The sequence below is a fragment of the Nipponia nippon genome, unplaced genomic scaffold, assembly GCF_047370975.1.
Source record: "Nipponia nippon isolate SJK-2023a ecotype South Korea unplaced genomic scaffold, ASM4737097v1 scaffold_3, whole genome shotgun sequence".
Classification (NCBI taxonomy): Eukaryota; Metazoa; Chordata; class Aves; order Pelecaniformes; family Threskiornithidae; genus Nipponia; species Nipponia nippon.
Genome location: NW_028262347.1, coordinates 55,387,080 through 55,401,295, shown reverse-complemented (window position 1 = coordinate 55,401,295; position 14,216 = coordinate 55,387,080). Strand labels below are relative to the sequence as shown.

Genomic DNA, 14,216 nt, shown 5'->3' with positions numbered 1-14,216 from the left:
TTCCTAAAATGACTTTGGATTTTTATTTGCCAAATTCTCTGTGACTGCAGGGGTGGAGAATATTGATCTGTCTCTTCAACTTTCTTGTCCTCTTCAAGAAGTAGGTTATGATTATAGTGTGTAGTCTTGTGTTAAATGGGAGACAGGAAACTCTAGAACTAAAATTGATACTGTAGCTGCAGTTCCATGAAAGGCGCAATGGTGTGAAGCTGCTGAATGCTTCCCTCTCTTGCCCCAGCATCTCCCTCCACAGATCTAACCCCCCGACTTGTGTCTGCCCTGGCACTGATCAGGCCCTTTCATGCATCAATTCATTTACTAACACAGTAGAGAGCTGCCTTCTTGCACTGCCTCTGTTGCTTATCTGTCTACATAACAACCTAATTCAAACTAAAACTGCCAGAAAAATATATTACCTTTTTTTGCTAGGTTAGTGTTTTGCCTTAATGTATGCCAACAATTAGATTTGGTTGTCAGAATGGTACCAGAACTGAGATAAGGCAGGAGGGTCATGCAATCAAGTATTTAAACAGCTGGGAATGGGGCAGGGGACAGAAAGAGAGGGGAGAAGGTCAATGGATGATTCTCTAATTATCAGCAAACCATTCGATCATCTCTGGCTGTATTCTTAAATTATGCCCTGAGGGAAACTAGGAAGAGCTCCTGTCTGCATCTTTCTCAGAGGAAGCTGCCCTCAATGAGTTTTAATACAGGGAATTCTGTCCTGCTGGCAAGTACTTTCCTTGAAGCTGGTATCTGTTTCTTAGTTCTGTTTTCTTTCTCTCAGCACTTGGTAGGAGCTAATTTTACTGATGACTGATGTAGTTCTACCAGCTCCATATCTCAGCGAAATAATTTTCTGCTGATTTCCACCTAGAACGAAATATTCCTCTTCCCTCCCTCCCTTCCCCCCCCCACCCCTTTTTTAAAAAATTTTATTCAGTGGCTGAAAAAAATGTTGGTTAAGTTTGGCCCAAATTATGAAATGTTGATAGGAAGAAAAATTAACCGAATCAGAAAATCAGAAAGTTATGTTTTGGCTTGAATCGGACAATTACATTTGACCTAAAATGGAAGGGCGATTTTTAACTTTTGGGCTCTTGAGTAATTTTTGGCAGTTTATTTCATCTTGAAGTGTAAAGTGCTTCACTTAAACAAACCAAACAAAAACCAGCCAATCAACCAACCAAAAAAAACCCCTATGATTTTTGTTTCTATTAGTTAATGGGGATGAAACAGCTAACTGAATTCAACAACAAAAAATCACAGTAATTTTGGTCTCCATAAAGCTGAATGTGTTTAGGGCTGGCATGAGTGGGAATTTCTGTGGGAACATGTGGGATCAATGTATGCACACTTTAAAATAGAGAGATTTAGCTTAATTGGTAAGGAAGGAACATGGTTAATGGTAAGTAAAACCTACTAGATTTCAGGCTGAAATTCTCTCTCTCAATTGAATCGGCAAATTATATTCTCCTCACCTCTCTGTTTTCTTGATTCCAAATAGAATAGCTCTCCAGTAAACTATTTTTGTTGTTATTTAAACTAATGTGCTAAGGCTTCCAAGATGCTTGTGGCCTACCAATATTCCCTGAACATGATGTTTTGCTATGAAGTAGTTCAATCTCCGTTCTTGCTTCTCCTTCCATTGTACAGCAGTTTGAGCAGGTATTAGCAAGGTTGTTAAGTTAAATGTCAACAATCCATTTGTGTTACCTTTGCTGTTTGTCATGCAATAAAGATGTGAAGTAATTTCTGTGATTAGGAAGAGCTTGCTTTGTGGGCTGTGGTGCTTGTCTATCAATGCTTGCTGACCAGTGGGTTGGTAAGGAGAAGGAAGGGAAGATGCAAAAGAATAACTTCTGCTACTCTTGTTCTTTCAGGCACATGTATGACCATGCTGCAAACATGTATCCGCAGTTAATTAAGAATCCCACCGTTCGAAGTGGAGTTCAGAATTTTATGGCGTATGTATTTTGTTATTAGAAAAGAAATTATTCAAGACTTGGGGTTGGAGGGTGAGAGAATTTTCGAGAGTTTTTTATTCTCTTCCTTATGGGCTGAAGAAAATATATGCTTCCTTTCCCTCTGAATGCCATTAGTATGAAAAAGAATTCTAAACATACATGAAGAAGGGCATACACCCTTACCTAATTCTGATTCTTTCAAATAAATGTTTAAAACCATTGCTACAAAGGGGTGTGGATAATGCCAATGAATTCTGAATGTCATTCTAGTCAAAATCCTTTTCTAAAAAGCTGATATTTTGAATGTTACACTGAACAGTGTGGTCTCTTGGCACCTTAATCTTTTTAGCACTGTGTATCCTTTCCTTCCTCTGTTAGGTTAGCATTTTGTTTATTCTACCACTGACATGAATTCTGTTCTAATCACAAAAGTCCTGATTCCCTTTTCTCTTCAGCTGTATCAATCAAAAGTAATTCTGCTCAAATAGTGCAGCTACATTTGTGGGAAACTACAAGTGGGAGAAGAACCAGGCCATGTACTGGGAAACTCAGCTGTGATTACCACTTATTTAAATCTCCTTAGACTTATGTTTACTTCTGTGAAACTTTGGTAATTTCTGGGGACTATTTTTTCTGTCTTCCCCTTGTCTTGGCCTTTCCACAAGGGGTTATATATCTGAGTAATTCTGTTATTGGTGTACATGTATAAAGTTGATTGGTTTTAGCTTATCCAAAAAGAAGAGGAAAAAAAAAATTTAGTGCTTCCTTACTATCATTCTTCAGCATTGCTGTCCTCCTTGTGAGAAAAATGGGCTAGCTACAATATCAAGGTGTATGGGTTTTCTTCCAGACTGACTCAGCATAGCAGCTGTATCCCCCAAAATGCATTGTTGGAGGATGGGGGCGGGAATACTAGGTGGCCTTGTATCATTTTTCTGTTACCTATATCCTGGACTACTGCATTGCTGCTTTACTTAATAGCACTATTGCAATATGGGCGGTTGCATTGTCCTGGAAGTCTTTAGCCCTCAACATTCTGACCATATCCCTGTTTCCTCTGACATACTTCTTGCATCTTCTTACTTCCAGAAAGCTAAATCTGGCTGGGTTTGTCACCCATAGACTGCTGGAAGAGTTTGCTTCCTTGCCAGTTTTTTGTTGTTTGTTTGGTTGGTTTTTGTTTTTTTTTTTTTTTTTTTGCTGCTATACATACATAATGCTGGATGGATAGATAGAGGAGTATGGAAGAGGCCGGAATCTGGTCCTGACCTACTCTAACAACTGTGGTTCTTCTGTGGCCCTTTGTGTACAGCAAAGGAGGGAACTCTGGGAGATCCTTATAATGTTGGCTGCTCTTGCCCTAGGGTCTGTTCAGCTTGTGTTGCCTCATGCTCTAAACCTGGGTTATTTGGCTAGTAACCTCTTGATTGGATTTGACACATGGGATGGTTCTGTTTGGCCTCCCACCTTTTCCTTAGAGGACAGCAGTGGTTCCTAGGCAGTGTTTGAGCTCCAACAGCAGCATGCCTTCATTGCACTTGTACGTAGGGGAGAGAAATAGGCTCTTCAAAGGTCAGTCTATTTTATCCTTAAATAGGCCTTTAAAAGGGAATGGTTCATCTGACCTGTCAAATGCTTTTTTCCCTTTAGTGACCATAAGGGGTTGCTAGATCTGATGTAGCAGAGTCCCCGAACAGAGGTGGAGCCCAACTCTTTCTTTGGTACTAAAGTCTGGTAGAGGCACACTACTGTAGGGTATGTTGCATGGATCTGAACATTTACACCCAGAGGATATAACATTTATGTCTGCAGGATTTCCAAAGCATGATTTGCCTCAAAACACTAAGAAGGTTGGATCCTCTGGGTCATAATACATTTGTCCCTTCCCTGCATTAGCAATTATACTCAAAAACAAAAACAAGAAAACCCCAACCTGTTTGTTCCTCTGCAGGAAACAAGATCAATGGACAAGACAACAAATCAGAAATAATAAGGATGACCCCTTTTGGAGGCATGCTGGCTATATTATTGCACAGTTGGATGGTCTGTACATGGGAGCCCTCGAGTGGGCTAAACTACACAAACAAACAGTAAGATTACTGTGTCTCTTTTTCAGTAGCTGGGGATGGAATGTCAGAGGACAAAGATGGGAGAAGGGAATCTGATATTTAGAAAAAAAAAAAGAGGAGGATAATTAGTGGCAAGTACTCATTCTGCATGCCATTCTACAAAAACTTCAGTGGCTGTTCAATGTAGATAATGTGACTGAGCACTTGGGTCATGTCACCACAGATCCTTTGCTCTGGACTTGGAACCCTGGGTGCTCACGTGCTGATCAGATTCTGGGTGGTTTTTGTATCCACATGTGGATGTTGGACAGGCAGACACTTCTAAAGTACTTGCTGTTGTCACTTTACAGTTGTTATTGAGCAATGACTCTCTAGGTTTAAAGAGTAGCTGCAACAGCATGAATCAGTATGTAGGGAGTGTATTAAAGCTTTCATTCTTATTTCCAAGCATCAGATTTAAAATCTTAAAAGCCTCTCTATTTTGAAGTATGTTTTATGTTACTAGATGTCATCTTTTCTGTCTTCTAAGTATCCTGTTACAAAATAATGGTCAGTGCTGTGGCAGGCCAAATGGGGTATGGTGTGTGTTGGTTGTGGGTTTCTTTCTTTGGTTTTTATTTATTTATTTTTTTAAATTCAATTAGAATTGTGTTCCAGATCATCGGCTTGTGTGCAATAGCAGAGCTCCTTTAACTCCAGCAGAGCTATCGTAATTACAATGCTGTCCTTAAGTCTAATGTCTAATAGGTTTCTCAATGTGAGAGGGAGGGCTTGACTAATTGTAGTTGACCTCTTTTGTCTTGGTTTAACCATATCAAGAATTTAGAGAAGTTGGGAGTACTAAATAATAAACAGTTAGGTTTTAGTACAATGTACATCTTTCTTGTGTAGAACTTGCTCTGGGTCTTTCATGAATGGGGAATCGGCTCAAACTAAAAGAAAAGACTGTTCACAATAATGGAAAGATCCACCCTGGTGGGCCTGAGTTGTAGGGAAGATACTAAGAAACCTTGACTTTCTAGCAAAAGAACTCATTAATTCCCTTTTATAACACCTGTATCTGAAGAGCCCTGCAAGGCTTATCAATTTTTTTGGCTACTTCAGAATCCTTTGGATTCAGATGGGGGAAGGGGAAAGTGCTAGTTTGTGCCCGAGTTATTTATTATAGGCCTGTCCTACCTGCAACGTGTATTCCCTGATACTTATTTAACTGTGTATTTGATACTAAAAATCACTGAGCTCTGAAGTGACAGAGTCATTCTTAATCCTCTTTTCAGATATCTCATCAGCATGCCTGTATAAAAATGGTGCATTTAGTGGAAGTTCAAATATGTGGTTCAGTCTGAAATATGTGTCCTCTATTTTTGAATGATATGCAGTGGGTGTATGTGTGTGTATGTGTATATATATAGTTCTTTTCCCAAATGTGCCTGGAGCAGATGGTGGAATTTATTTCAACTGCTTCCTATGCCATTCACAATTTTAGCTTTTGGCATTATCACCTAAGTTGGGATCCATGTCTTTTTGTTAAAAGCAAAAATTTTCCCCACATGCGCATCTCTCACTTGAGATAGTGCTGCAGGTTGCTCTGTTTGCCAGAGCCAGTAAGTTAACATCAACTTCTTACCTTTGAGTACAGTTTGGACAGCTGCTTTTGCACCTGTATGTTTGGTTTTCTTTGGTATCAACATGATACCTGACAGCTCTGCAAAAGTACATGCAGTTCACTTTGGGTACCATGTTACTTTTCAAATGCCTTTGGGAGATGAGGCTACAACAGTGCTATTTGTGTACATATTTACTGCTGTTAGGATCCCCTTCAGGAAATGAAGAGCTTGAAGATTGTTGCTCTGAGCTTACGTGGACAATAAAAACAGGTGCAGATGCAATGTTACTGACTAGTATTCTAGTTTTGACATATCCACTTATCTGAGAATCAACTCAGCTTCTGTAAACTGTTGGCACTTGAAAAAAAACCAACCAACTAAACTAACAAACAAAAAACCCCCTGAGAAGATCAACAGTATCTTCCTTATTCCTTGTGATTAAAGAACTTCTGCCCTCCAAATAAGCTGTTTTCAACTGTTCTTGCAGTGCATTTTATAAGAATGTTAAAAAGGTTCTTTTATTTAATCCCCGAGATTGTTGGTAAGAAGAATGTTTGGCAAATAAATTCACCTAATAGATGATTTCTTTTTTTCTTATTTGTAAGTATTATACTTTGGTTCAATTCATCCAATGTTGTTTTGATCTTTCTTTGGGCAACAACAGCAGTAACAAGTATTTACTATTTCCACTGCTCATTTCTCACTCTTAAAAAATAATTAAACTTGTTACTGAAAGCCCCCACAACAAATTCTGCATGGTTTTAAAAGCAAATCTCATTCCTGTTGCATGTTTTCCTTAGTGCTTTGAGAGTCTCTTCTTCCTTCTTTCCTTTGGTAGATACTACTTTTGTTTATTAAAAAAAGAATCCTTTCTATATGTATATTGTCTTAGGATTATTATAATTGGGAACAAGTTTATCTTTTGATCTCTGGTGGTGCAGTAGTTTGCATTCACAGTGGCAATGAATATTAGAAATATTGATAATATTTCATGTGTGGGTTATTTGCTTTTATTATCTTCCCCCTGCCCCCAAACAGCCAAAACCCAACACGTGACAGGCTGTAGTTTGTTGCCTCATATTCTAGCTGCTATTGGGAAAAACTATGCATACTTCTAAATGCAACTGATTACTCTGTGATTACTCTTTATGTGCAGAGGGAAATTTCCCCCCAATGTCCTAAGCTTAAAAGAAGGCTAAACACTGCAGAAGAAAGGCTGGGAAGTCTTACTTTTTCCCCTGGCTCCCAAAAAATTGGAGACATGGGGAAGAAAAAGGGAGGAGATGGATTTCAAAGTTCTTACATTCCCGCCCCCCCTCCCACGCAATGAATGCTTGTACATGGACAAAGTGTTCTCCTGAACACTGAGAAGTTGGTTGGTTAACAAGGATAGGCCAGAAGATGGAGAAAAGGGACTGTGTTTACAAAGTCTGTGGATTTCAACAGTGAGCACTGGGCAAAGCTGAACAAAATTGTTCCCTCTTCAGGAGAATGGAAACAAGCTGTATCAATAGCTAATCTGCTTTTAATCTTACACATTTCATGTGTCAAGGTTTTTTATCAGCACTACACATACCTTTTTCAAACTTGCACGTAGTTGGTGTTTTAAATTTGGTGGATTAGTTAGTATGTACTTACTTGAGGAAGACAAGTGAAAAGATCTGACTTTCCATTGTCCTGTACAATGCGTGGTAGTTTGAAGCTGTGCTGAATCCACATAGTGCTTAAATGAGAGTTGGATTATGTGCACACAGGTCACTCTGAAATGTTCCATTTTTGTTTTCTGCCCTAAACTTCAGGTCTGCTTCGCTTGAATATTATAGAAACATTGTCTGCCACAAATAACTGAGCCTTACTACAGGAAGAAAATTTGGTGTGGACTCTGAACTGTTTGATAGTAGTACTAGTACATATTTTTTTCTTTTTATTCCTATATGTATGAAGCATATGTTTTGTAGTGCACTGTTCTAAACTCTTTTTATAATTCCATGAAGTCTGGTTTCATGCAGGACTATTTTAGGTAGGTGCTTCCATTGAGACCTGTATGAAGGCAATGTATATTGTAAACTTCTTCTGTATTTTGAATTTGATATTTACAGGTATCATTTAAGAATGATGTCAAAATGTGAATACATTTTCATGTTAAAGTGTGACATTATTCCATCTGGTTTAGCAACATTTTATATCCAGTAAACAAACCCAACCCTTTTGTCAAGACAATTTCTGAAGGAGGGGCACTCAAAGAACATTAAGCCTTTTCATCTACCTAATGCTCTACCAACGCTGTGATTAATCTTGGGCTTGTCTACGCAGGGAAATTACTCTTGAATAAGGAGGTGTCAGAGTTTTAAGTAGTACAATGATTGTAGGACAGCTCTCTATTTGTACTTCCTTATTTTGTATTGAGAATGCTCACGTATGGGGAAGTTACTGGAAAACAATTGTTACAGAATAATGTCTATTTTAATGTCCCATGTAGACAAGCCTTTGAGGTTGGTTCTCTCCTATCTGCTCCCCTTTCTAAGTTTATTTCTCCTTACAGCTGAAGTACCTCAAACTCAATGTGATTTTTTTTTCTTAAAACTATTCAGGACAGTATCGTAGAGGAGGAGCCACACAAAAGGACTTTTTCTCTTGTCATGGCTATACCACCTCTCTGCTTGTCAATTTAGCTCATTCATTCACTCTTCTTCAGGATGTAAACCATGCATGCAAGGAGGTTTCCTGACATTGCTGTGTGAGATGGGAGAAGGTGATTACAAAAGATTGTAATATGCCCTATATTATGCACTTGTTATCATGCATGCCTTTTTTTTTTTGTCTAATTCTTGGTAGTGGACACTGATTAACTCCTCCCAGAGAAGATTTCTTCATATATCCTGGAAATCGGCTGTGGTAATTCCCGAACTGGGGCTCTCAGTGTTGTGGCAGATTCCTCAGGCCACTCCTGAAATTTCCAGACTTGGCCTGTATTGCAGACGCCTAAGTCTTCTGTTTGAATGCATTGTTTTACTGAGACTCCAGGGAAGCTCTGTGCACTGTGCTTGTGTGATGTCACCGAGCATCAGATGATCTTAAACACAACACCAGGTTTATCCAAGCAGAGCAATGAGGTCTTGGAAATAAACTGGAACAAAATTTGCTTCCCCCTCAAAAGGGGAATGGAAACAGAACCCTAGTGGGTACTTAACAACCTAGTTCCTCTTTTACTTCTGTGATATTTTGGCTGGCTTTGGGAGTTGGCAGCCTAATCTCACCCAGTGGAACCCTAGGAATTTACATAACCTTTGCTTCTCTGTTTGAGTGGGTCTTTCCTCCTGCTCTCTGGCCACCTTTCTGTGCGTATAGTTCTGATAGCTTCCTTGCTTGGCACCTTTGTTCTAGCTCGAATGGACTTCCTAGTGGTTCCTGAATTTTTTTACTTGAAATGACTGTAAGGTAGCACAGAAATGTGAAACTTTTTTTTAAAATATACAGGCAATTCCAAGTGATGCTGCAGCAGTATCAGTGTAGCTACCTGTAGATGTTGCAATGAAGGCAGGCTTTATGGAGGAGAATATGTACTTGCCAAATGGATGGCAAGTACAATTCAGATGTCTCAGGGCTGGCCGAGCATTCTCATATGCAATCCTGTTTGCTCCCCTCCTGGTGGTACTGCACAGTAATGCCTGTGTAAATTGGACATCGGAAAACAGCTTCTCCGCATTGTGTGGTGGGCTTGCAGACCTTTAAGTGCAGCTGGATGGGGAAAAATTGTGCTGAAACAGTGTGAAGTCTCTCTATATGGGTTCCAATGAGATAGCAGTTGTTGGGACTTGTTTGTAAATGATTCATACCTCTGAGTTGCTTAAAACTACCCAAAGATATATCTCTTGACATTTATCAGTTGTGGCCTTTGCTGCTCCCTCTTTGGGTCCTTACAGCAAAAACATGATGAGCTAAAGCAATGTAACACATATGAAAGCTTGCTTTGAATTTCTTCCTCAACGTACAGCTGCTGTTGGGCCTTCTGCGATGCATGATTTTAGTTGTGAGAATGGCTTATTTTTCTCATTTGTCTTGGTAAGCATTGTGAGAAGGTTTAATTCCTTCCTCTGGGATATATGGACTAGAGTTTACATTATTTTCGGTTTTCCTTTTTGGTTATTCTCTCTGCCAAAACAACAGATGGATAATAGAGAATTTAGCCTTCTGAATAAAAAGTAAATGGATTTGGCGCTGTTTATTTTTTCCATGTCTTTGTCTTCCGTTTATTGGGATTTGTAGAGAGGTCAGCTATATAGTTTAATAACAGTGATTTATATTGCAAGCAATGTGTTTCTTTGCTATGTGATTATGTCCTATTCTAAAACTACTATTCATAGCCCTACAGTGATGTGTGTTCTGACTTCTTTTCCTTAAGCCTTGCCTTAACTAAAGGCATGGTGCAGGCAAGAACAGGAAGGATTTAGAAAACGGTCTTTGAAGGTTGAGGTTAGACCATTGTTAAGCTCTTATTTTTTGAAGAGGCAAATTAAGAGAAGGTTCTGAAGAGCATGTTGCACAATGAGCTGTGTGTAGTTAACCCTGACTAGCTCGAACCGTAAGGGGTTTTTGCAAGCATGTAGCATAGCGGAGTGCCTTTTGACTGGCTTCCTCTCTTCAACTAGTTCCATACCTGATGAGTATTATTAACATATCTTGCTTCCCTCATTCGTTTCCTCCTCCTCAGTCCTGATGATGTCCTAAATTTCAGTCTTTAAATTCGAAAACTCCCAAGAGTGTTTGTCAATGTAAGGCTCTTCAAAGGTATCTAGATAAACAAAAAAATATTGAAATCATACTATTACCCCAGTGTAACAGTAACAGCAGACTGATTGGTATGCTGTTTGCAAAGACACACAAAAGTTTCATAAGTTACTGCTAACGTCTCCTTTTTTCCTCGGAAATGTTAGCATTGATAATGCCACCAGAAGGGCCAGACCCTTAAAGATACCTAGGTGCCTAATTTGATGCTGAGTTTGAGCATCTGGGCCTTGTGAGCAAGTATTTCATAGACCATATAAGAGCTTCCTTTGAGAGCAAAAGAAAAATTCTAACAGCTGAGACTGTTCTGATGCTTCTCTGTCTGAAAGTGCTTTTTGTGGTCTCTCTTTTTCTCCCTTTCCTCAGCCACTGAGCATCTTTGATGTCCAGTTTCTGAACGCAGTTGGAGACCTGTTGGACCTCATTCCTGCATTGTTTGAGTATTCTGCACGGAGTGGACAATGCAATGTGGAGCCAGGAAGCCATGGGAAATACCAGTGGGATATGGGTCACTGCTCTGCACTCATCAAGGTGAGCACCAAGAACTTCATCTCCAGTGACTGTGTTGATTTACAGTGTCATGAGCCTGTGTTTCTGGAGTATTCAGTGTTTAAGTTGCATGTGCATAGACTCCTGTCAATCAAGGTGCTTTTATGCAGTTGCCATTTGTGCCTCCATAGGATTCTGGGTCCAGTTTTGCTCGCTTGTGTTCAAGGGGAGGGAAAAAATCAAACCAAAACAAACCCAGAGATTGACAATGAAAAGCTACTAGAATTACCAGGGGATGATGGACTACCATGGAGAGGAGACTGGAAGAGGGTGACTTGTTTCACCTAGCCAAGTGAAGTCTGAAGGGGGGTATTGTGAATGTCTACAAACACACTGGGCAAATCAGCAGGGAGGAAGGGAAGAGGATTACTTAAACTAAAGGACAGTACTAGCACAACGACAAAGGGATGCAAGTGGCTGATGTTTTCTAAGTGTTAACAGTGATACTCTGGAACGGCTTTCCAATGGGAGTAATGACAGAAAACACACTTTTAAGATAAGTGTCTGATACATCATGGTGGCAATTAAATCTTTCAGTTAAAATTATCAAGGATCTAGTCAGCATATGGAGACTCCTATGTATCCCAGAGCAAAAATATTCACCTTAAATTGAGAAGCATTCATTCAAGCATTTGCCTATAGCAAGAGGTTTCTGAGCTAACAAGTCTTAGAACCAGGAAATACTTTGAAAAGATGTACTATCAATATATATTTACCTTTTCAAAATGAATTTACTTGCATTTGCTTCCATACTTCAAAGTCACCCAGAGGCATTTGCACAGAAACGGCATGTTCTAAGTTAATGTTAGATACGCTTATCACTCTCTACAACTACCTGAAAGGAGGCTGTAGTGAGGTGGGTGTTGGTCTCTTCTCCCAAGTAACAAGCGATAGGACAAGATGAAACGGCCTCACGTTGCACCAGGGGAGGTTTAGGCTGGATATTAGGAAAAATTTCTTCACCGAAATGGTTGTCAAGCATTTGAACAGGCTGCCCAGGGAAGTGGTTGAGTCACCACCCCTGGAGGTATTTAGAAGACATGTAGATGTGGTGCTTAGGGACATGGTTTGATGGTGGACTTGGCAGCGTTAGGTTAACGGTTGGACTCGATGATCTTAAAAGTCTTTTCCAACCTAAACGATTCTATGATTCTGTGTTTGCAGGGAGCTGATCTGAATGTGTAAATATAAGTATTCAAGAGGAAACCAGGGAAACAAAACATACTGTGTGATGCAGGTGTCCCAAAAACCCTAAGCTGTTTCATTTTGAAAAATAACAGCTAATTATTTGAAAACAGCACAAGGGCAAGAATTATTTCCAGAGGCTTCAGAAATTCATTGTTAAGTATACAGTTAAAAGCACAAGAATCTGCTCCTTCTTGAACAATGCAATTAATCAAGCTACTTAAAACAAGTTGTTCTCCCAGTTTCTATCAAGTACAAAACATGCAGAGTATAGTAGGGTCTGAAATTACTCATCTTTCTGCTTCTGTTTTCCAGGTTCTACCTGGATATGAGAATATATATTTTGCCCATTCCAGCTGGTTCACATATGCAGCCACACTGAGAATATATAAGCATTGGAACTTCAATATAGTTGATCCAGACACTAGCACCAGCCGTGTCTCGTTCAGCAGTTATCCAGGTAAAGTCAAGAAACCCAAAACAATGTAGATATCCAAGATGGCATGTCTTGCAGATGTCTTGTCTATAAAAAGGATGATACCTCAACAAGCACTGGTTTCAATCTACCTTAAAACTTTTAGCCACCAAGAGGACAAAATGTCGTCTTCAATTTTCTGGCTTGAACATGATGTTGTTGTCATCGTCTTTTGTTGTTGATTAATCACCTTCAGTGCTCTGAGTAGTACTAGTTAAATATTCTACCTCTGGCACAAACATGCTGCTTTGAATTCTGCTCGAGTAGTCTGCAGTCATCTCAACTGTTGAACTTCTCACCTTGCCTATAGCAGTTGCATGTTTGGTAATAACAGTTTTAAATGCTTCTGTTTACTACTGTGGCATGACTCGTGCTCTAATGGGATTATTAGAGGGTATCAAACACTCACCATTTGAAATTATATCGACTTCTTTGGTGTTAGGTTAGCAAACCTTCGGTTGTTTGTAGTTTTTTTTTTCCGCCACATCTCCCTCTTCCAGCTTCTCTATAAGCTGCTGCAGAGGGTAGTATTTTTTATGCTTATTTCATGTGTTAATAATATAGTCAGCCAGAATATTTAAAATCTCCCTTGGGAAGATTAGTCAGCATATAATATTCTCAAGTTTCCTGGAAGAATGTTAGAAATTGCCAGCAGTTAATGTTTCGGTGGTAAAAATATGTACTCTTGCTAGAGTAGCACCAAGAAATCTGAACGTGAAAAACCAAAGCAAATCTAAGACTCTAAGAATAAGCACTGCATAAGCTTCTAAAGGTGGAATTTCAAATTAAAAAATGCCCAAACACTCAAGAATCTTCATACACTTTTTAAACTGAAGTATGTGCCATAGGAGACTGTCTGATTCTGATGAAATTTTGTTGGTTGATGATTTCAAAATGTGCTTTGTTGAATTACTGTGCTTGCCTTACTACAAAGGCAAGGGTCCTTCGTGGCAGGGACTCCTGAGACTGTGACTGGGAAACTGTTTTGAAAAGCATTCATTTCATGTTGAAAGGAATTTTTTTTTTCTTTTTTTTTTTTTTTTTCCCTCCTGTGGGATTCTGACCCTCCTCAGTGACCCTCAGGAATGCAGCATTTTCTGACAGCTGAGACTTTTGCTTTGAGGAAGGAGTAGAGGTATTCTGGCAAATGCCTAAGTATAGAGCCTTTCAAGAGCTTCAGTTTATCTCTGATTCCCTTGGAGGAATTTCACTTGCTCGTTGCAAGGAGTTTTGCCAAGCCTGTGTAAGATGGTAGAAAGCCAAGGTTTCTGCCTGAGCTCTGTTCATCAGCTGAATGTACAGAAGGTTATTCTGGATCTCATATCTCTCAGCAGAAATACCGTTGAGGATAGTACTATCTTTCAGGAGAATATGGCTCTGTTTCACAACTGTTGCACACTGCACTGTGCTGCAGATTGAAACTGGGGATCAGGATCAGCCATGCAGAACATTTATTATTTTATTTTTAGTGTCTATGGTGATGTCCCTGGGATCCTTTTGTGGATTCTTTGTATGAAGTGAAATACAAGTCTTCTGTTTTGATGAGACTGATAAAGCTTGCTGTATGGGAGGATATCTG

The 14,216-nt window shown here is 39.4% G+C and overlaps 1 protein-coding gene across 1 annotated transcript in view; it reads left to right on the top strand.

Annotated features, from left to right (window-relative positions):
- Positions 1-14,216, top strand: part of PLBD1 (phospholipase B domain containing 1) — a 39,930-nt gene that overhangs the window by 13,863 nt on the left and 11,851 nt on the right. Inside the window, exons 3-6 of the mRNA XM_087765359.1 lie at positions 1,884-1,967; positions 3,919-4,057; positions 10,795-10,959; positions 12,478-12,622. Coding sequence (XP_087621485.1) covers positions 1,884-1,967; positions 3,919-4,057; positions 10,795-10,959; positions 12,478-12,622 — 533 coding nt within the window. The remainder of the gene's footprint in view (positions 1-1,883; positions 1,968-3,918; positions 4,058-10,794; positions 10,960-12,477; positions 12,623-14,216) is intronic.